The sequence below is a fragment of the Syngnathus leptorhynchus genome, chromosome 22 (genome assembly GCF_054491065.1).
Source record: "Syngnathus leptorhynchus isolate UIUO chromosome 22, UIUO_Slep, whole genome shotgun sequence".
Taxonomy (NCBI): Eukaryota; Metazoa; Chordata; class Actinopteri; order Syngnathiformes; family Syngnathidae; genus Syngnathus; species Syngnathus leptorhynchus.
In genome coordinates this window covers 826,365-849,800 of record NC_141216.1, presented here as the reverse complement: position 1 = coordinate 849,800, position 23,436 = coordinate 826,365, and the positions used below count along the sequence as shown (strand labels likewise).

The 23,436-nt window shown below is 42.7% G+C and overlaps 1 protein-coding gene across 1 annotated transcript in view; it reads right to left on the bottom strand.

Annotated features, from left to right (window-relative positions):
* Positions 1-23,436, bottom strand: part of rbfox3a (RNA binding fox-1 homolog 3a) — a 45,132-nt gene that overhangs the window by 3,882 nt on the left and 17,814 nt on the right. The window contains exons 2-10 of the mRNA XM_085904551.1: positions 17,069-17,305; positions 13,067-13,213; positions 7,765-7,818; positions 6,772-6,864; positions 5,139-5,199; positions 4,549-4,602; positions 1,684-1,816; positions 958-997; positions 777-841 (exon numbers count right to left, since the gene is read on the bottom strand). Coding sequence (XP_085760677.1) covers positions 777-841; positions 958-997; positions 1,684-1,816; positions 4,549-4,602; positions 5,139-5,199; positions 6,772-6,864; positions 7,765-7,818; positions 13,067-13,213; positions 17,069-17,305 — 884 coding nt within the window. The remainder of the gene's footprint in view (positions 1-776; positions 842-957; positions 998-1,683; positions 1,817-4,548; positions 4,603-5,138; positions 5,200-6,771; positions 6,865-7,764; positions 7,819-13,066; positions 13,214-17,068; positions 17,306-23,436) is intronic.

Genomic DNA, 23,436 nt, shown 5'->3' with positions numbered 1-23,436 from the left:
CACCTGGGTGCTTAGATCAAGAGTGCGTGAAAATAGAATACAAGAGAGGCAATACACAACCGTCATGGAGAAGAAACAATGTTGAAATATACAAGTGGAGAAAATCAAAGGGAAGCAAATGAGTCCTGTGGAGGGAGATGTGCTCTCTCTCTCTCTCTCTCTCTCTCTCTCTCTCTCTCTCTCTCTCTCTCTCTCTCTCTCTCTCTCTCTCTCTCTCTCTCTCTCTCTCTCTCTCTCTCTCTCAGTTGCAATCCATTTCTCCTTGACTTTCTTGAAGTCTTTAGAGAGCGCCACTCACTTCTCACCTCTATTGTATCTTACATTATCAGAGGTCTACAGCCTCCTACTGTGAACATTTCTTATCTGACCTGACATGCTCCATCTCCCGAGGATAGTTCACAGAGCATACTTAACACGCCAAAACAACTATCGCTTATAATCTGGGAGAACCGCTGTAACTCCCGACACAACGCACAATAAAAAGCAGCCTTGGAACTAGTTGCCACAGAGTTATTTTCAGCACCAAAAAGCTTTTTGGTAGCCGAGCTATGTTTGTGATCACATTGTTATTTTTTAAACCTTAAATGCCTCTCTTCCATTTGAAAGTGGAGTGGGATGGAAAGCATTTTATTCTAACGTGGAACTTGGCTCACATTTGACCTGTAATATTCAATCATTTAGTGTCATTGACGCCAGAGAGATGAACTGGCTTGGCAGTGAATGAGTTGAGAAGAAAAGAAAAGAAAAGCAATTGGGAGGAATGGAGAATAGCATACCTGTCACTATATGCGGCTGCAGCAGTTGCAGCTGGCTGGGCATATCTGTAAGCTGCATAGCCACCCTGAACAAACAAACACTCTATATGACTTTAGTCATTGGATTCTACAAGACAGATATTATTCGAGCTCGTGTTTATTGAAGAGGATTTAAAAAAAAAAAGGTTACAGATCTACTTACATAAATTTCTGCACCGTAAAATCCATCTTGGTAGACCACACTGCTAACAAAACATACACAAAAAATCCATAAGGTTTTTGTTTCTATCAAATATTTATTTTGTTTTGGGGGAAACAAATCTTTTGCTTTTCAGCTTTTAATGATGATGAATATGATTTTGCCCAAAACAGATGATAGATTTCCATTTTAGGACTGCAGTGTATTCCGCAATCGAATCATTCCTCATAAAAAAACCTCACTCAAAGACACCTTGAAGAACTGTTGAGCTTGGCTGAATTGGCCAGACCTGATAAGGTAATTACTTTGCAATGCTGATAATCATAAAATGAAAGAAATTCTTCATCGTCACTTTAAAAGTCCTTTTTGAGTAGACTCAGTTCTTTATCTTCGTGTGTACAGTATTTTGTATTTATCCATCCATTCATCTCTCATGTATATAAAATACTGAACACACTTAATAGTCAACTACTTAACAGCATTTTTGCAAGCCACCACCACTCTGTCACCACTCTGACTTGGAGTGTAGTGTGCAGGGCGGTTCATTCACAGGTGAATAAAGAGTGACATATTTGAAAATAAAAAAAAATTGAATCAAAGAGCAATTTTCCGCTCTATTAGAAAGTGGCCTTTTTGTTTTCCACTCACCATTCTCCCAATCTGTGTGTGTACCATTGAATACTTTTGAATTACATTTCTTCACCACGTGAACGTATGCATGTCACTCACGCTCCGTAGGCTGGGATGGGCGGAGGGGGTGGCGCGGCGCGGAACGTGTTATAGACAGCTCGGCCCCTCCCTCTCAAATGGGCCCCTCGATAGGCCACTGCTGCTCCTGCGGTGGGGTATGGAAACCCTGTGACTGAAATCACAAATCATATGAATAGAATATGACCACCAGCTATGGCTACAGTGGTGCTGTAACAACCTATGAATCACGACAGGCCCATAAAAGAAAAAAATGCAAAAAACAACCATGTATATTTGAATTGAGAAGCAAAAAACCCCCAAAATCAAATCAAACCTGCCTAAGTAAAAGGCAGCCAGCAGACCATAGAGACAAACGCATGCATTTGTAGTTCACCATTATAAACATTCACAGTTAAACTTTCCTCTACCGTCCGCCTGTAATTGGCGCTACGATACGGTTGAGTTATGTTGATATTTCCGCATCTTTTAGATTGAATTAACATGACGCTGAAGATGACTGGAGGCTGAGCTTGATCAACTATGACGTACAATCCAGCCCGTGTTAAAAGCCTTAAGAGGTTTTCCATGTTATTTGATTCATCTTGCATTTTCATTTATTTGTTCTCTTCAGGAGTGCTGTGCTGCCAAGCGACTGCCATGCAATAAGACAAATCAAACTAAAAAAATGCTATTTTTGTATATATGTTTTATTATGATATATCATTTTCTTTCTTTTGATTCCCTCTACACTCCAATATTTTCCATCCTTTCATGCAAATGAACAACCTGACTCAGGCTGTGGGCTCTATATCGGAGTCGAAATCCGCTCATGGCCATTTTGCATGGCGCTGGCCGTGAACACAGCTATCTTGATTCACTGCCGTACAAAAAGCCCTGTCGCCTGCTGACAATAAAAAGTTTGCACGCTGTGCTCACATTTAGGAAGGAAAGGCTATGTCAAATAATTGCCGTGTGGAGTTTTTAGTTTGCGTGTATGCGTTTGAGAAACGGTGCGCCCGCATGCGTGTGGAGGTCATCTGTCATTCTTCTGAATGGGATTTGCGCACAATAAACCTGTAGCCAAGCCTAGCAATGGAGATGGAGTGCACTGTCAAGCCGGCCAGGATTTATGGAGGCCGATTCAGCTGATGGGTGCTGGGAAAAGGCGTCTGATAAAGGGTGATTAATCGTCCTTACGTCCTGCTTTACATCCTGCTTTGCCCCCCCCACCCCCAAACTAGATTAAATGCAGTCATAATTATTCCAGAAGATATCCTGATCCCACCTACTTTCATTTTTTTTGGACAAACAGCCCCATCTTTAAACACCTTCCGCTGTTCCGAGATGATTTGCTCCAACTTTTTCAAGTGTGTCTTAGTTTATGTTTTATTTATTTCTTTACACTTGAGTTTTGCAGTGTAAAATAGCCTGAGGTGAAGGCTCTGTGCAGGGCAGTGGGGTTCTTCCACAACAAAATCAGTCAGTCAGACCTTGCTTTTGTGCCCCAGGATGCAGTCGTGATGGAACGGCAAACATCCGGAAAATACCTGATTGATTCAAAGATATGCCCGAAAACTTTGGGATTTTAAACACCCGCTGTATATCAATAGAAAGTGGAACTCCACACATGCAAAGATGATGAAGTCCTGCATTTCAACGCAGATTTATTTCACTTTATACAGGAGATATCATTCATCGTGGCCTACATTGCTGAAGTCAGCTGATAATTGTGACAAGCAGAGAGAAATTTTGGCCCATATTGACTAAGCTTATAACATGGATGAAATATTTGATCTCTCTCCCCTGTTTAATTGTCATTTATTGACAGTTGTAAATATAGATACAAATCCATCCGCGGTGAACTCGTAGCGGCTGATAATATCGGCATAAAAGGTTCGCTGGGTTTGATTGATGAGTGGAAGGAGGAATAAATGAGAAAAAAAAAAGGAAATTGAAGAGGGCACGAGTGGGTTTCTTCTGAAATTCAGTCTATTCTTTTTGCCGTTGTCCTGGGAGGGAAGGAAGCATATGGTGTCATTTAGACTTGGCAAACTTTAGTCGTGCGTTTAAGACCACTCGGCACATTAGCATCTTATCAATTAGCAAGGCAGACTCGATATGTGTAGGACTCAGATCCATAGAACACTGTTTAGAGACAGTTTCAATTTGAACAGTTCCCGTTTTAAGGCAACAGCTATTTTACCGACTCATCTCCGTAAAATGCAACGAGAGCTAATTCAAGATTCATATTAGCCTGTTTCCAGTTTATACACTGTAATCTTGAAAGTCAAACAAAACATTCCTGATTTGTGCAGATCTGGGATCAAAGGTAGCGATAAAATCTCGAAGCCGGCTGCTTTTACATTTCTGCTTCAGTTCAACTTGAACAGATTGTTTCACGATGTGCTTGTCATTTGTGTGGAATTAGCGGGGACTCAATGAAAGATTACCCTGTTTGTACTGGGAGCAGGTCATCTCTTCATGCTCTGTTGCTTGTTTGGCTTGGTGGATTAGGGGATGGATCTACACTACTGGGACAGGGGCAGAAAAGTAGCGAGGAGGGGGGGGGGGAGAAATAAAAAAGATGGATGGCGTCGCTCTGTCAGAACAGTTTTTTAGAGGGCTGCTGTAAAGCTGTCGAGAAATGAACAGATTTCAGACTAATGAGCAAAAAGGAGTACAGTTATGCGAGCGAGCGAGCGAGCGAGCGAGCGAGCGAGCGAGCAGTCTTAGCGCATGAAAGCGAGCCGCACTTAGGCAAATAAGTGGCTGCAGCCACACATGGGCCTCTATGGAAATGGCTGATCAGTCCAGTGCATATTGTCAGACATGGAGATACAGTATATAAAATCCATTGGTAGTGCTCTTAAATAAATCAAATGGTTTCTCTCAGCTTTTTTGTACCTGCGTAGAATTCAGGACCATAGACAGCTCCAACCACTGGATTCAGCTTCCAGCCTACAAAAAAAAAAAAAATGACAATTGTGTTCTGAAGTTTAGGGTTCTAATAATAATAATTGAAGACATAAAACAAATATATATTGTTTCAAATGCAAAACACTGCATGAGTAATATAAACAACAGAGTTTGAGTTTCTTATCAAGAAGTCACTAGACTAGAAAAGGGATGGATTTAATGGATCAGCGCACATCAAAAGATTGAATTGTGTCTTGCTTTTTTTTTTTAAGATGGAATTTATAGTTAATAGTGCTCATGCACTTTTACACCAAGCGTTTTTCATATGTATTTGCTATTTGTGTGATATTTCAAACTAAATTCTCTATCACAGATTTGGAATCCACTATGACAAATGTGCCTTTCATCGAAATATGACGTATTTTTGTTTCCTTTCTACTCCAAAAGTGAATTTACTTGGTTGCCCTCCCCTTTGAGGCGTGCTGCTTTGTGTTTGCAACCATTAAACATCACTTGGCATTCTTTCAAAAAAAACAAAAAACAAATGAGCAAAGATCCAAATAAAGGTTGCATCTTACCGTTTGCGTAAGGGTTTGCCACTTTTTTGTTGGTCATTACTCTTGCTGTGGCATTATTGACCTGTCAGCAGGCAGGCATAAGTTAGTATTAGGCAAAGCTGGACACACACAATATATCACATCATAACCATGCTGTAGTTTTCAAGTCAAGCTACATGCAGTAAGATTTTCTATACAATCTTTCAAATAAATAAAAAAAGATGCACAATGTGTAAAAATAAAAATTGGAATGACTATCGAAAATGTATCGTCTAATAAACCAATCGAAACATTTTTTGGAATATAATCCAAAATCACTCCAAGCTACATTATTGAGAAATTCCCATTGGAATAAAACATACACACACACGTGTCCATCTGTCAACAAATCTACTGTCATCCAAATATTGTGTATAGAAAGCGGACATTTTCAAATCAATTCAAAAAAGGCTAACCAAAGAAGTTCTTCCCCTCATTTCAAAATAGGTCTATAAAGACAATAAAGAATGCTATAAAATGGTGCCAGTTCAATATTTTCACATTAGACATGGCTTTGGCACATCAGCAAATAGGTGAGGTTCATAGATTAAAAAAAAATGAAACCAGCATCCATCCATTTTCTGAACCGCTTAGTCCCCACGGGGGTCGCGGGCGTGCTGGAGCCTATCCCAGCCGTCATCGGGCAGTAGGCGGGGGACACCCTGAACCGGTTGCCAGCCAATCGCAGGGCACACAGAGACGAACAACCATCCGCACTCGCACTCATACCTAGGGACAATTTAGAGTGTTCAATCGGCCTACCAAGCATGTTTTTGGGATGTGGGAGGAAACCGGAGTGCCCGGAGAAAACCCACGCTGGCTCGGGGAGAACATGCAAACTCCACACAGGGAGGGCCGGAGGGGGAATCGAACCCGCACCCTCCTAACTGTGAGGCGGACGTGCTACCCAGTGTGCCACCGAGCCACCATGAAACCAGCAGCAAGGTGAATTTAAGAAGACACAAACAGATGTGAAAGCTTCCAATTCCATCACTTCATTTTGCGCTTCTGGTGCCCTCTCAAATTTATCACGGTTGAATCTACATGAGCAACTATTTGAAATCTCAGCAAATCAGTGTTGGAAAGAAGCAACCCCAAATCAGGGGGGGACCATGAACCGCTTTGAAGTTTTGACTCAATTTGTTTTCAGCAGTTTTGCATGAATGGTTTTTGACACGTGCCTTTAGGGCCCACACAGGAGTCTATTGATATGACCACAGCTTGTTTGATTTCAATTTCCTTTTTAACTCCTAAACAACCAAACTGATGTTATTGCGTGCGCGCGCATGCACCCAACAGACACACATGCCACAATCAAAGTAGGAATTCATTGTTTGTGTCAAAACACGGGCGGGGCAAACACTCAAACGTCGCCGAACGGCTCTTTCTCTGTCTTTGTCACAAACACTTACAGATCAGATCAGGCTTCAGCATGCAGCGTTCAAGGTGCAGCAGGCAGGTGGAAGACACGAGATGAATGGAAGAGAGGGGAGGTATTGCAGGAAACTTCAGGCAGAAGGAAAAAGGAAAGACAGAGTCAGGGGTGGGAGGAGGGAGGGGAGGAAGAAGAGGGCAGAAGGCAAAAACGGAGAGAGGGGGGGAAAAAGACAGGCACCTCGATTTTGCGGCCCTCTACGATTGTACCATTTAGTTTCTCCCGTGCGCGATCAGCATCTGCGGTCGTTTCAAATGTTACAAACCCAAAGCCCTGCAGTCGCCAGGAAGTGAGGTCACACAAAAAAAATGGACAGAAGTCAGGAAAAAGAAAAGGAGAGGGGGGGGAAAAGACAGAGATGAGAGGTCTGGAGATTAGGAAATGGAACTTGGAAGTCGGCAGAACAAAACATCTATGTCGGGAAACTAAACATCATCAATTCAGGTGTGACGCTTTCCATTCTCACTTTTCTCTTTTTCATTGCCCACTGCAAATACATTTACAGAAATCGTTGGACCCAGAAGAATTAGACAAAAGAGTGAGCACACCCTCAAGCGGTACAGGTAGCTAAATGTGTGTGTGTGTGTGTGTGTGTGTGTGTGTGTGTGTGTGTGTGTGTGTGTGTGTGTGTGTGTGTGTGTGTGTGTGTGTGTTCCTCGGCTGGCCGCAGAAGCAGATACAGAAGTTCGGGAAAGATACTAATTGTTAATCAGCACTATCTGTATTTCCATTATTGGTCAATTGATGCAAATCTGATAGCGCTCATTTCCACTCTGGTCCACCTTTTGCACATTTTTTTTTTTTTTTGGTCTTGGATAGGCTCCATCTTTGTGCATGCTCGCGGTTATCTCCTGCTGCTATAGGTCGGGGAGCTAACTAGGCAAGACACCGTGTTTGCATACTGCGAGCCGCCTGATGTCAGCATTACGATAAGAGTGTGCGGTTGAGCGTAGGTCTGAATATATGGCAGGCGGCAAACGTGGAAAAGCTGCCTGAAGGCAATTGGAGCGGATAACTTTAGAATTACCCTTAGACAGAGTGAAAGAAAGTACCGTGAAGACAGAGGAGCAATTGTGTGAGAGAAAATGCAGACAGGGGATACAGACTAAAGTCAGAGGAAAGAAAAAAAAAAACATTACTGTATACTGCACACCTTTCTTTGTGTTTACCTACCTTGGAACCTCGTTCATTAAAGATAATCTCCACATCCAAAATCTTGCCAAATTGCTGTTGAAGACAAAAAGGAGAGCAAACAGTATGATTGGAATGCGAGCTCATCTTGCTCATAAAATACAAAACGCTGCATAGCTTTGTCCTAAAAAACCTTTCTTCATTAACTTGCAAGTCAAGTTTTCAATTGTCTCCATTCTCCAACTTCTCTTGACCTGACAATTTGATTATTAAAACAGCCATTTACGCTTAGTGCCATTTAATGCTGTGTTTGCTCTGTTGTGGTGATAAAGACCAGCGTATATGGCCATGTGTGTGTATTGGCGCGGAAGGCTATATGCTGTTAATGAACATTAGCAAGGCAGATGCTATAGCTGTGGAACGTATTGGCACACACCACTGATCTTAATGATGCCCATCATCTCATGTTCCACCCTCTTTATATAAAACACAATTAAGAGTGCAAGTGTCTCAAATGTTCTCTTCGACAAGAAAACACTTTCTTTTGGACTCATCGTGTTTGGGTAGACTTATTCTATCAAATGTACACTAACTCTGCCCAATGTGCTCCCAGCACTGACTCGATACAATGTAACCACTCAAAAGATGATTTGGAAATGAGACTAAGCCACCCCGCTAAAAAGGATGAATTTATAGACAGCTGGCTCTCGGCGAGCAAATATGGATTCATTCCAGCTGCTAAGACAAAACAGATGAAATCAAAACAAGTTACCTGCATGGTTAAATCCCTAAACCCAGAAAGAGCACAAAAAATAATGGTAGAAAATATCTCATTATGGAAAGTACATAGGTGTCAAAATGAATCAACCAAAAGAAATGATGAAAATAGTTGAACAATTGGAAGAAACCAACATTTCAAAACAAGTAGAGCGGCGCTCCACTCATAAGTTCCTGTTGCCGGGCAGTATAGTAATGCTCAGCCTTGCATTCTGCATAAATAGACCTTGAATCTGTTGATTTCAATAAATAAATACAAATGGCGCAGACAACAGAGCAAAGGCGAGGTCACATCTGCAAATGAAGCGATGCCTAGCAACAATCATTTCACGATTACTTATTATTTGATTCCATTCTGGGCAAACGTATTCTACATGAAGAAATGTTTGGAATGGTTCAATCCCTTTCCGTGGTGTGCAAGTGTGTCTGGCACGCACACTCTGGGATGTCGGGGACTTGCCCCAGCCAGCCAGCCAGAGACCTATCCACAGACCAGTGAACAAGCAATTGCTGTTTTCTCTCTGCTCACACAATCTGGCCTTTACTTCCTCCCAGTGGAAAGCTGCATTTGGAGCGTGTACATGTGTCGCACAACCTCGCTCATTCATGTTGCTTAATTTAGTGTCAAATAGAAAGTGACACATATTGGGAAACCATTCGGGGTTTTGTTCTGTTTAGGAAATCATGAGAAATGTAACAAATGCAAATGCAAACTACCTAGAATACAAAAATATGACGATTGTAAAATCCTCAAATTCATGTTGTATATGATAAATAATCTGGACAGAAGTTTATGCCACTTGAGTGAACATCATCTGGAGTTTGTCAGCCGAACAGCGGGTTTCCCCAATTGTAATTGATATATATGTCAGCCACATTTAAGTGCAACGCTGCAGTGTGGAGCTATACTTCTCCATCAATGTCCTCAAGTTATTGTTGCTTGGATGTGTGTGCCAGATGGAGTTAGTGAAGCACTGCAGCACAATTAGAAGGCATTTATCTGGATCTTAAAGCTGTCGGCTTTTGTTTTGAGGGCGACCTTTTCTTCCATTTTCAAAACCATACCTTTTACATGAGATGACAATATTACTTATTTGATTTACTTCAAGCCTAATTCCTTTGTTAGCATTGTTATTAGAAAGGTTAGAATGACCAGAGGTGGGCCTTTTGACAATATGTGAAATGATCTAAATGCGTTTTACAAACCGATGCCCTTCCTGACTCCAACTTCTCCAATTTATCCGGGCCTCGGGACCAGCACAAAGTTGGGCTAGCTTGTCCCCCCCCCCCCCCAAAGGGCTAGGTTCCAAGCTTTTATGACAGTGGTAGGTCAGAAATAAGCAAGGACTGAAAGCTGATGCAACATCAGTGACACTGTTTACAGTCGAGATGGTTTCATATCGCCAAGGACTGTTACTGCTCCAACACAAAGACCTTCCAGCCTTGCTGGAGTTTGCAAAGAGTTCTGAAGGAAAGTTTTATGGTGGGAGAAGAAACAATTGGCCACAAACTGTTGGTGGTAGCAGCGACACTATATTCTTCTGTATCCTTGTCCGATTCAGTGGTACCCGCCCCTCACCAAATGATCGGGTTTGATCTTTGCACTCTGCTAAGTGCAGTGTGAAAAGGGCTCCAGTCATTTGTCTTGCGGTGACCCCGTAGCACCACCAATGACTGTCTGAATGTCTGCCTATACTGGTTGGATTGAAAGAGTGCTAGGGGGAGAAAGGGGGAAGGGAGGGAGGGGGAGAGAAAACAAGACAAAGAGCGAGAGACAGTAGTCAAGTGGACGAGCGGAACTTGTATCATTACTTTTTAGTAGGTTGTTTTTACTGCCCAAATTTCACCTTGATTATGTGAATAAAAAGCCAAACATTGGAAAATTAATGTCTGCAGCAAGTTATTGATGTCCATAAAGCTTCACCTGCATTGCTTTGATGATACAGAAAGCAATATTATTTATCACCAACCTATACTTGTCAATACAAACTAATGGTCTGAATCGACTCAAACATACCCGCCTCCACATTGCAAAAACTATTTTCCATGACTCCAATGATATGTTGATGTCATTTTGATTCTAATTACACCTTGCTTCCTCAGATGTAGAGAAAGCTAGAACGGAACCTAATTGCAAAGGCAAATGAGAAGAATTCCCGTGCTGAGAATGCCGCGTTACCTGGAATGCTGGAAAGCCCCCAAACAGGTGATTAGGCAGGTGTAGCTATCATTAAAACACCATTAGCGCCGTACCCAAGCCCTCACATACAGTGAGTGTGCATTGAGTATCTAATGACTCATTTAGGGCACCCTACCTCTGGGAGTGTGACAGTAAGGACCCTCTTGCGGTGGGCTCACTAAGTGCTTGTTTATTAATTAAACACAGCCAATACTCAAGGGGACGGACGGTCCTGCATCTTAACTTGTCAGGTTTCACCCTTGGGTACAGTAGGCCACAACTGCTAGAGAAGTGTCCAAAACGATGACGATAAAAATACAAAGATCTGGTTGTGTGGAATTATTTATGGAGATGACTGGAGTGATGGTGTTAATGGCAATACTCAGTTTGCCATTAAAATGTCTTCTTCTTCTTCTTCTTCCCTAACCCTGTAATAGCTTCCCAATGGTCTTTTGCTAATTATGAATGAGGCTAAAATGATTGAGATTGTGTTTGTGTTGATGCTGCGTTTAAAAAAATAATGCTTTTGCAGGTTATGTTGACTTTATTGTTCACGATACATAAAGGTCTTGGGATTCGCCTTTGATTGAACTTGTTTCTATGGCTTAGTTTAATGCTCTCATAATGCTTTCCTATTACAACTTTGGCCGAGATGACTCAGAATTCCATTTGCCGTAATGCCCAGTTATTGCCTTTGTTTGCATGGTGGCGGTAGTCTAGTGGAACTGTAATAGATTTGTGTCTGCTGCTCACACATCCCAATTTAAGTGAAAGGAAGTTCTTCACTTCTTCTGAAATCTATGGTAGTGAGGAGTAAGCCCAGACACATTTTACAGTAATTGCTTCTGCCTTCAGCTCAGGAAAAATAACACATTCAGGAACAATCCAATTGCACGCTACTGACTTGTCTTGGCTCAGCTTTACTTGCTTCACTTTGGGGCTGGTTGTCTGCTCTGTTATTCCAGGAAACCATGAAAACAACGGCGCTAGGAACACATTGGTCAGGACTAGACGCGTTGACCAATAACAACCGAGCGAGCGGATGCGTTTTCAAGTCAACCGGCTCACGGCCGACATTTTACCGGTCATCTAAATCGGGCTCAGACGGTCTGTCTCTTTCTATCCTCCTTTACCATTCTCCTTTCGCCCAGTCTGACGCCATCGTCGGTTAATTGTCGCGCCGCGTTCGGTGCTTCAGAGAATTCACTAAGTGACTGGAGACAGTTGGAAGAAAATATAGTCCCAGCACAATTGAAGAATACACAAATCCAAATACACACAGACAGACACTCCAGCACCCCTAGCTGGTGCTGTCACCCTGTATACACCTAATGAGGATAAACTCCCTTTTAACCCTGCTGAAGAATCCCATTAATTGCGTCTCTACTGACGGGCCCTTACATTCCCGTGCCTTCTTGCAACATCAACAGCTCTGAGGCCTGGGAAGTGCCGGTGGAACCCACAGGAGCAGATGTTTCAGTCCATTTGTGTAAGAGGAAAGTAGGAGACGCATAACTCCGACCCTCGATTAAATATTCATCGCCGTGCTGGGTTTGGTTGCGTGTTTGTGTTACGTGCATGCCGAAAAACAGGGCTAAAAACCCCCGTGCTATCTATATTCGGGCATCCGAGCGCAAAAATATATGCATTAGTGAAACACACCGAGTGACGTGGCTTGTACAGTGTCTGGAGTTCAGCAACAGGTTATTTCATGACTGTACAGCCTGTCCTTAAATGTTTCTTTTGCATGTGTGAAGACAAGTGGAGCATACAATAGGCTAGCTACCTACCACTCTGACTTTCAGAGGACCACTTAAGGACAGACACGCCAGATAAAACATTTATAAAGCTAGCCTAATTTGGGTTAAGGGCCACGCAAAGGTTAGGGTGTGAATTATTTAATTTTATGACCAGAGTCTTGAAACCTAATTCGGGGAGGGGACGCAACTTACATTCCTTATGTTGAGTGTTAGCCTTTGTGTTTCACTTTTGTCAAGCGCACAGTCTTTGTGACTTTCGGCTTGTCCCGTTGTACTGTACATGAAAAAAAAAAAAAGTTATTTTACTATGCTTTAATTTGTTTGAAATACAGCGATATCTACATTGATTTATTTATTATTCATTCATTCATCAGTGTATTCATTATTTGTTTAGGGGCTGGAATTGCATATCAATTGACTGGCTTTTTGTCTCAAGTCTAGACTGTACGTTTCCTGTGATTGACTGGTGACTGGTCCGGGATACACCCAGCTAGCTAAGTCAGCTGCCTCCTATAGGCTCCAGTTACGGGCGACCCTAATAGGGACAAGCGGTATAGAAAACAGATCGATTCAAAGTATATTTGCAACAAGCTGTCGCAAGCAATTACAAACAAATCCTACATCTTACCCCAAACATTTGTCGGAGGTCAGGGTCACGGAAACGGAAAGGTATGTTGGAGACGTGTAATCTTTTAGGCTGCTGTTTCTCCGAAGAGTCACTTGGCTGCAGGTGAAGATGCTGCGAACCGTCCGTCTGTGCAACGTCATCTACCTGCTGCAAAGAAGCACACAGAGTGCCAAAGGTCAATCAATTAGTGTTTTGAATCGGATCGGAACGAACTTGTGCTGCTTTTCTGGCATATCATGCACTGGTGTGACTATTCCAGTGAAAACACTTAAAGTTGGTCCATCAGAAATCACAAAGCAAGGCAAGTGAGAACATGCAATGCATTCAGACTGCCAGGTGTTACAAAAAATCCCAAGTAGCAACCATCCAGAACAATGTGTGACTGGTTTGGACAAACTCTGCTAGAAACTTTGAAGCTCAATGGAAGCTTTTGCAAACTGGCACAAAGCATCATCAGAATTAGAGCGTGTTGACCAACAAAGTTCACCCTGGTAATTGGTGAAGTACTAGAGTCAGCATTAAGATTCTGAGGAAGGGAGGAAAAACTCCGTTGAGATGAAGCCACACTGGCCCTGGGTCATTTGTTTCCAACATCCTTGACAAGTATTTGTTTCTTAAGTATTTGGAGAAAGGGATTTCCTGTCCAAATCTCACATCCATTCCTCTGCTGTTCTTAATCAGTATAATCCATAGTCAATTGTCAAGCTGAAAGCAAAATAAAAGCAAAACGGTGGCTCTAATTAAAGAAAGCCTGGGGTTCTTCAGCCAATGTTGTGCCTGCTCAGTTTCTTAAAGATTTCTGGGACAGCGTTAATTGAAGCAACCTTGTTGGAGAAGCTTTGCTACTGGTGTGTTGGTGCATTTTAAACTAGATGTGGTCCAGCCCGTGCATAAAAACAAAAATAAAAACACGACCTGGAAAGCTCGAATTTGAGTGACTTTGGAAAATTCCCTTACTTTTAAAATTGTTTGGAGCCTTCAGGCTACTAATTCTCCTCACAGCTTCTGAGATAAATATTAGTTGTCAATTTTTGGTTTATTTCTTCGTCTCCTCGTGTATGTTATTAGTTTTCAATTACGTCGTAACAATTTCATTTGAAAACGAAAGAAATCCAAACAACATGAGGATGACACGAAAGAATAAGGCCAAAACCCCAAGATGGCGAGACGATGTCAGCTTATCCGCCTTCCAATCAATGAGAGAGAAGTGCTGAAGGTAGCAGCATTTGTAGCAACAAGATGGGGGGAAGAGAGAACGAGAGAGTGGGAGACAGAAAAAGCCAAAGAATGAAGAGAGCGAAAATCAGCCCTGGATGATTGGCTAGGGAGGAAGTATTCAGAGATGCAAGACACGGGGTTAAGTGCTGACAGAAGAGAGAACGGTAAAAATGGAAAGACAGGGAAGCGAGGATAATGGCATTACATCACTCACTCTCTCTCACACACACAAACACACACAAATGCTGAGTAGGTACTGAGCGCATTACACAGAAAATGGTGAAAGAAAATATTTTAGAGCAGGTGAAAACAGGTCCAAGTTGTGGCGCAGATGGTCAAACGCGATTGGTGGATTTGATTTATTTCATTCAATTTACTCTCTGGAAAACAACAACTGTTTAAGCGTGACGCTATTATGTTTACATCATAAAGCTGTTAGTAATACTGCACGCATATGATATTTAGAATCATCTCATTTAAAAGAGTCAGTGCGGCACAAATCCCTAGGTAAAAAAACAAATCCTCCGTCTGGAATGGTTGTGTGTTAGTTGATGAAGCCTGGCGGTAGTCGTCCAACTAAAGACGGAACAGATCGAGTTTTAAGCTTAACTCTACCCCCAGCCTTTGTCGCAGAGCTCAAATGTATCAGTCTTTGGTTGGTTGTGTCCATAGTGTGTGAGCAGCCAGGGAAGATGAGGCAATAATTACATTAACATTATCATACACAAGCAGACCAAACTTCCTTCGCTGTCACCGGGGAAACGGTGCCACTGAGTTGAATATTGTGCTTGTGTGTGTGTGGGTGTGTGTGGGGATACATTAAAAGAGAAGCAAAGCTTTTCTATGAACTTAAGCCTTCAAATTCCGGAAACACACGCTCATATGCATGCAAACACATAATCCCCCACGGTTTCCAAACAACTATAAAGCCAATTCCATCCCAACTGTGTGTTTACAGTGTTTCCAATGAGCAGGTGAATGTGGATGCCAGCTCAGCTGGACATCACGGTCAGGTAATGATCATACCGCGGCTCAACAAACTATTTTCACTTGTCTATATAAAGTGAAATGTGGAAAATCAAAATGCAACTCGTTTTTACGCCACTCACTGGTTCCCCATACATTCCCAGCATGCATCACTCCCAATAGCTCTGACAGTTTTTTCGATGAGTGGTGGTGCAGAATGGACATTGCTTAGCCATGGATGTGTAGCTTTACAAATCTGTGTTTGACCAATCATCTATTAGTAGTGATGGAAAAATGAAGCTTCATGAACCAGTTGTCTACTCCTGAGGATGGCATTCAACATTGGCAATTTCTTTCACCCTTTCTTAAAAGCAACAGTGCCATTTCGAGGAGCCAGCCAAAAAATACCACTGGTTCATGAAGCACATTTGAAGCTTCATTTCACCGCCACTATCGATCGGTAACTAAGAAATGGTCAATTGTTTAATACTAGTCCAAACACTGAAAGAAATACGACATCAAATCTATGGCTTCTTCTGGTTGTCATTTACTTTCTGACTTCATGCATTATCCCAGATTTTGGAAGATCCCACAGGAAAGGGGGTACTTTAAGTTGGATGTTTTATGTGTGAAGCTCACTTTCTGAGAGACTTCAGAAAGACACTCCTAGAGTCAACAAGAAAGGCTTCATTGACTCCCTGCAGGCTTCACAGTGCACCACCCACCACTACAAAAGCATTTGAGCTCAACTCGCCGTATCAATTATCTTAAAACCCGGCTGGCTTCAAAGGTGAGCGGCGCGCCGCACATGAATGGAATCTTTTGATTGTAAAAATTGCATTCAAATCAAGCAATCGTCTACCTTGTAACTGTGGTGAGGAGAACATTCTCTCCACACAGCTTCCCCTGAGAAACCATCTTTAAGCAAGCAAAACTGAAAGAAAAACAAACCATTTGGGTCAAGGATTGCTTGCTGACATTGCACATATCACAAGTAGAACATTTAAAACAAAAAATGCTGACTTGGAGCAAACATTTAAAGCACTCAAAGTCACAAATAGCTATGACGGTATATCTCAGTTTGCAAGGTCTTCCAGGGAATAGGTGTCGGACTGACCAATTTGTATTCTTGAAGGAGAGCGAGCCGAGAGCTACGGCAAGGCAAGGCAAAGCAATGCCGCGCCGCGGTCTTGTAAACAACTGCGCCCCCCCCCCCCACAAGACGTTAGACTACATACTGCCAAAGCTGTGCTTCTATCGGAAACATATTTTAATCATAAAATAAAGAAGCGCGAGAGAGAGAGTCAAGACTTCAGCTGGAAGGATTGCACTTTGTTTTACTTTGCCCTGAAAGTCCCTGCACTTTTCCCAAACAGTTGATATCAGCTCTTTCCCAACTTGTCTTTTCACGCACTATTTTGGACTACCACGGCACTCAAGTCAATTGTTGCGAATAACGTGCGGTTGTAAATCAGACCTTTGACTTAATTGGAATATAAAGCAATTCACTTAACGCATTTTAGCTGCCCAGACTATAAAACGACGACATACCCAGAAGTGGGCATTAATGATCTGATTGGATAAATCACCATCCATTCACTTGTCCACTTTTGAGCTGGAGCCTATCCCAGCTGACTTTTGGACGAGAGGCGGGACACACCTTGGACTGTCCACCAAGCAATCACGGGGGGGACGTAGACAACAACCCACGCAAGCGTGGGGTCAAACATGCAAAGGCCCTCCACACAGGATGGGCGGAGGGAGCCTGGATTCAAAGCAGAAAACTCAATCCTGTCAAGGTTTGGATTGAGCACTCACCGTGACTGTGTTGGCTGTGAGTGCAGGAACGTTGCTGTCATTCACGCCTTGTTCACTCTGCGTGTGTGTCGGCGTGTACAGCGTCAGGGCGTGTTCGGCGACCGTGTTTGCTCCTGTGAAATCAGTGTGGGGTGTGGCAAACTCGGCGGGCATCCCATTCTGTGGTGGAGGCGGGTACTGGGCCGGTGGAAAGGGCTGAGCCATTGCTTCAGGGGGAGCTGGGGCCTCTTGATTACCCTGCAAGACAAAGGAGCACGGCTATTTCAATTCAAATGTTGCAATTGTGGAACCTCAGTTCAGCCCCCTAAACACTGCAGCAAAAGTGGTGTCCAGCCAGGGGCGTGTCTACGAGCGGGCAACGGAGATAAGCCGTGCCCATCCGATGAAAACTCTTGATTTCGATATTTGTTTTCTTTTATGAAGTGGCCATTTTGAAAGTGTAGGCGTTCTTGAAGTTTTTTTGTGCTCCGAAAGCCGGATGCTCTAATTGCATTCCATTTGTCGTCAAAGCTTTGCTTGTGGTCCGTTTTCCCTTCGTATGTCAACCTGTTACTCTGTCTATCATGAATATCATGCTCTTTCACCCTTGTCCAGACTTCTCCTTCTCATTTACATGCCCGGAGGATAATAATTTCCTCCGACCAATGATGATGAATCCGTCTGACATACGAGCGAGCGAGCCAGCGTTCTTCCGCACGGCTTCAAACCTTAATGGAATATGGCTTAAAAATGTAATCATCAATCTCAGCAACTTTTTGAGGAAGGATGAAGCTTTGACCTTAGCCGTTTTCAAAGGTTTCCACAATCAATAGCAGTATTGAAGTTGGCTATTCTCATGCATAGAGATTGATGGCATTGAGCATAACAAAGCAGTTTGCCGACGGCACGCATTGGCGGCTGGATCTGGCTGAGAGTCACCATTGAGAAGCATTAGGCTCAAATTAGGCTTTCCTTTGCAAAACACAACCGGCCAGCAGCAAGATGGAGGCAAAACACCTATAATCAAATGGGACACGCCGTAGACTTAGGTGCAAGCGTCCCTATCTATCCACCACACCGCTGAGGCGCTGCAGGCTCTGTCACAGCTTTTTTAATGGGGATTTCTACAAATAACACCATTCATTGCAGATAAACCTAATATACAATGATCATCATTAACTCGCTGACATCAAGTCTCAGCCCATTGTCAGTTGAAATTCTCGACGTATTTATCATTAATTACTGATGCTATATTGTAATGATCCAAACAGCATTAAAAACAACATCTAGCTAATGTACAGAGAAAAAGCACACATTAGCACATTAAGCAGCATTAGTACGAAAAGAAAACCGACGTTAAGTAAGCCTATAAGCAATAAAAAAGCAACGATGAAAGTAAATTTCATGTTGAATTATTCAAAGGAACAGATAACATTGCTGAATCAAAGTGTCAAAGGAAGCGGATGGTGTCTTTAGTCCCGGACAGCAAAATAGTGAAACTGCGCATTTATCTCGACCCAACACTTAATACTTTACAGGTGAACACAACCTTTCCATTTTGTTCCCTTTCATCAGTCTTTGCTCCTATTTTTGTTATGCAGTCGATACGTGGTTGGAGTTGTGCCCCGAGGCGAGTCATCTTAACTCAAAGAAGGAACCCTGTCAATAGGCAGCCTTTCTAACCTTGGAGCATCTGACCTGCAGCTAAAATGTGGCCGTGCTAATGAAGACAAACAGATCAACATCATTTCAGGGAAAAAAAAAATAGATAAAGAATTTTATATAGGTATGCATTTATTTATTTCTTTGAAATGTATTTTATAGGAGTGGCTCACTATGTGGGAAGCGGTTTTGCTCGGCTGTAGGAAAAGAAGCCCAGTGAGGGAGGGAGCATTAGAGACGGCCAACTTCCGTCATCCATCAAAGTGACTGTGACGCTGACACATTGAGACATTCCCAGATCCTTGTCAACAAATTGTGTTGGTAAATGATTTTTCCTATCAGCTCCATCATATTATCCATAGCTCCTTTCATCTATCTCTCTACCTCACGGAGCCGCTTCCTCTGTTCTTTTCCCTCATCGACTTGATTTGGCCGCAGCTCAGTAGAGCGCCGCGCACAATGTCTGTCTGCTTGGACTTAAGCGCCACATTAGAGACATGCTTGTCATACGTCTCTTTGTCGATTTCCTTCACACGTGTACACCCATGCATAGCTGATAAGAAAGCAATATTTCAGTCAAGCTTAGGTCCGTCAATTCAACCAACCATGGACACAACACAAACTAATCGTCAAAGCGATTTATAATAGCATTATTTTGACACTGCATTAGTACGATGTGTATTTAATCTATCAATTCAGCCTGACACATTTCCGTGCTTGCAATTTCATCAAGAACTGCCAATGCAGTTCATGTCTTCAACATCTAGAACAGTCAATGGCACTGAATGAGTTCATACGTTAAAGCTCTGTAAATATAGAGCAAGCCCTGCCTATGAGTTTTTGCAGCTATGTTCCAATGCGTATTGCAAAGAGCGGAGAGACACGGAGATGCGCCACCATTTTCCCAATGTGACACTCTTCTCAATCTTCCATCCATCCACTTTCTATCCCACTCACTTATCCTGTGCAGTCCCAGAGAGACTTGAGTCTATTACAAGTGATTTGGGGTGATAGGTGGGGAGCAACCTGGACACAGGGTTGGCAAATAGAGACAGACAAGCGTTCACATTCAGACCTCTGCTCAAATTGGGGTCTTCAGCTAATCTAACATTCATGTTCTTCACTGTTGGAGGAAGACAGAGTACTTAGGCTCAACATCACTCTGTGCTTCCTTCAGCTGCTAGCTGTTTATTCAACTGCGTTTATTCTAGAAGCCATGGCGGAGCTTTAACAATACGTCTTGATTTAATTAGCGATGCTTTTTACAAAATGCAATGCTGTAAATATTTTTCCGAGCAGCACGCATACATTTTCCTCCCAGAAGTGTTGCTGCGCACTTAATGTACTTACACACACTTTTACAAAGCCAATTCCTTAATTGTTGCATTTGAGTTCGACATTGGAAGAGAATTATGAGGCAAGAGATCAACTATTTAAATCTAGAACTAAAAAATGTGTTGAAATAACATATTTTGTCTGGATCCACACAACCTTTATGTGAGCGAAAGTATTGGAACATTCTCCTATTAGATGACTTATTGAAATAATTGTGGCAAATGTCAGTGTACATTTTCAGATTTTTTTTTTTTTTTTTGGGGGGGCCCGAGAAGACTACTTTTAAATGAATATACTACGACAAAATATTATGGAAAAACTCCAGCTTCCAGATTGAAGGTCATGTACATGAACCAAACTTCATTTGTTACTCTAGAAAATGCAAAGCACTCATTAAGCAGACCTGGCTGGAATTTGCAACAAAAAAAAAAGTACAGAGGCGCATTTTATGGACTGGTGAGACAAAGATTAACCTTTACCAAAGTGATGGAAAGGCTAATCTGTGAAACATAGTGGAGGTAATGTCATGGCTTGGGCTTGCATGGCTTCTTCGGAAACAGGCTCATTAATCTTCATTGATATAACACACGATGACAGCAGCAAAATTAACTCCCAAGTCTACAGAAATATTTGGTCTGATTGAGAGCTTCTTCATCGTGTCGCCAGATAATGAACAAAACAGCAAGAAAGTTCATCCCGCACAGACACGCACACGCACCCCCCAAAAGGGCGAGGTTGAGGTGCCTGATATCGATTAAGTTCTCGTCAAGTATTTTCCACAGTCGCCCGAGGCTTGTCTCCACCCCTACTAAGCATTAAACAAGCACTCTGCTGAGTAGAGATGCTGCAAAACACCTGGAGCACACACAAGCGCACCGACTTCAGCCCCGAGCTAGACCAGCGTGCGTGCCTGCCTGCCTGCCTGCGTGCAAGCGCAAGGCCTAACGCAGCGTCTTCAAATAAAATACAGAGCTCGGAAAGCATGTATCAAAATCCAAGCCGTATTGGCGGAAGTAAAGCACGCAGAGATCCCTCCCGCATGCCATCCAGCTGCTGTGCCACTTTGCCAGTCAGAACACTACAGCTTTATTGTTCCTAGGTGACAGAGCAAACTAATGAAGACTGCGGCTGGGAGCCAGTAAGGTACATTAGCCAAGCGCCAAAAGGGATGGATTGAAACATTGAGATACTTTGCATGGAAAGTGAATGCAATAGACGGTTTATTTCACGCTGACACACCCTCTTGATGATGTGATAGCACGGACATTTCATTGGGGTGATCCTCATCATTCTAATGCGGATAGAAGAGTCCTATCGACATCAATTAATTGCCGAGACCTCGCCTTATTGTGGGCCCAGCCCGCTTCAACAGCGGCTTGTGCACGATGAGAATTTACAACGTTGTTTGCCAATAATCACAAAACTCATTTTCTGCTGTGAAATAATTCTTTGCTTTTCTTCCATTTAGATCAGTGAAGACAGGAAAATGATAGAAAATTCTGCTCTAGCCTGCCTTTTTATACCCCATCCCTGGTTATCGCTCACTAACCAAAGCTGCGCAATCAGAAACTCAAGACAATTTAAATCAAGTCCGGTGACAGACTCATTTCATTCAGCACACTCATCTGCTGCTCCAAGCGCTCTGGCTTCTCCTCCAGGCAAAATCGCTTGATTACCAAGAGTCAATGTCAAGCGCAGAACGTCATTGCCGAGTAGGAAAGTCGACCACAGACCATCTAGCTATCTCGATGGATATATATGCGTGTGTGCTGAAACACACTGCAGTATTTTGCTGTATGCAGCTTGAGAAAGTTGCAGCTTAAAGCGCTTGATTAATATTGATGTGCACTGCAGAGAGCCCAAAAGAAGGCTAGCGGCAAAAAAAAAAAAAAAAGGTGGGGAGGGGTGGGGGTTTGGGTTGATGAAGATAAGGAGGATGTAACGCCCAAATACTGTCGACATTTTGTCAGTCGACAAAAAGTAATTGAGCCTTAGATGCTTTCACTTATGTAGGCTCGCGTGTCTCGACAGCATGCTGCCAGATAAAAGCTCTGACACTGAGCATCATCTGGAAAGAATAGTCTTTTTTTTAATCTTGCTCATGTTTTTGTATCGGTTTCTTTTTTTCTATTGAATGGTTGATAGGTACCTTAGTTGACCTGGATCGAAATGATTTAGTTTAAAAAGGCAATTAGGGGATTTGAGGGAAGGTGCTTTTTATCACAGCATCCAGTGCACAAATCATGAAAACGTATACTTTTGGAAAAGTGTTCCTGAATGAAGACGTTAGTACCTTTAATTTAAAGAAAAACAGTGAGGGTGAAAAAAAATGGAACTCAATAAAACATGGCTTTTTTTGCATCATGATCATCTCAGCTCCTGCACCAACTTTACTCTAGTCTGTGAATGAGCGAGTTGTGTATGACCGCGTCTCCCACGCAACTCCGACAGAGAGGCAACGGAATCTAATTTAACACTTGACTGAACAGAGATTGGACGACACTCCCAGTCCCTCACCGGCCAAGCGGGGACACTCCACAAGCAAACCTCACTTTGTGTGTACGTGCGTTTGTGTCATGATCGCTTCAGAACAAGAAAGCCGGCCGGAGATAGGGAATGGGCGAGAGAAAAATCATGTTCATGAAGGAGTAGAGTGATGAGCCTGGCGCTGTGGAGAGACTGTTTAGAATTCATTTTGATGCAGGACCACCGGCGGCCAATTCCCCTTCGGCCTTTCAACGTGATATTCACTAACCCGCGTAACAAAGACAAACGTGTCAATCTGCTTGTGGGTCCGAGTCAATCGGAGCCACATGCAAAGTCAAAGAAATTGCCGGTGCCACCTGATGGAGGTGCTCTTAAGGCAGGGGTTGCAATTTTAATATTGACACATGAAGCCCACACTCAATGTCTCTTTGCGGGCCACATCAAATGATGTGGCGGGCCATATCTGGACCCCGGGCCTTCAGTTTAACACGTCTTAAGGGGAGAGAGCACACCGTGCATGACTTTATAAGAACTGATCAATAATTTGATTCAGCCAATATGATAGGCTCCAAAACTTGGCAGCAACAAGCCGAGGAATAATTAATTCAGGGCTGACAACTTTGCTGCCTCGACAAGCAGATTTAAATTTGGTGCAAGATAAAAAAAAAAAAGAAAAAATCTCGTAAAATGTTTCATTCTCTCAAGCTCCGTATTTGCGTCAATTGAACTCAATTAGAAAAGAAGTGAAAGCAGATGAACTTAAATATTTGATCCTCACCCAAAAAAGGATTTGCAAAGACCAAAAACAAGCAAGGAACAGTGTCAGTCATGTGAAAGAAAAGGGAAGTCAGGAAGGCTATCGCAATCAGAGATAACAGCAAGTAGATAACTACTAGCAGTTTGCA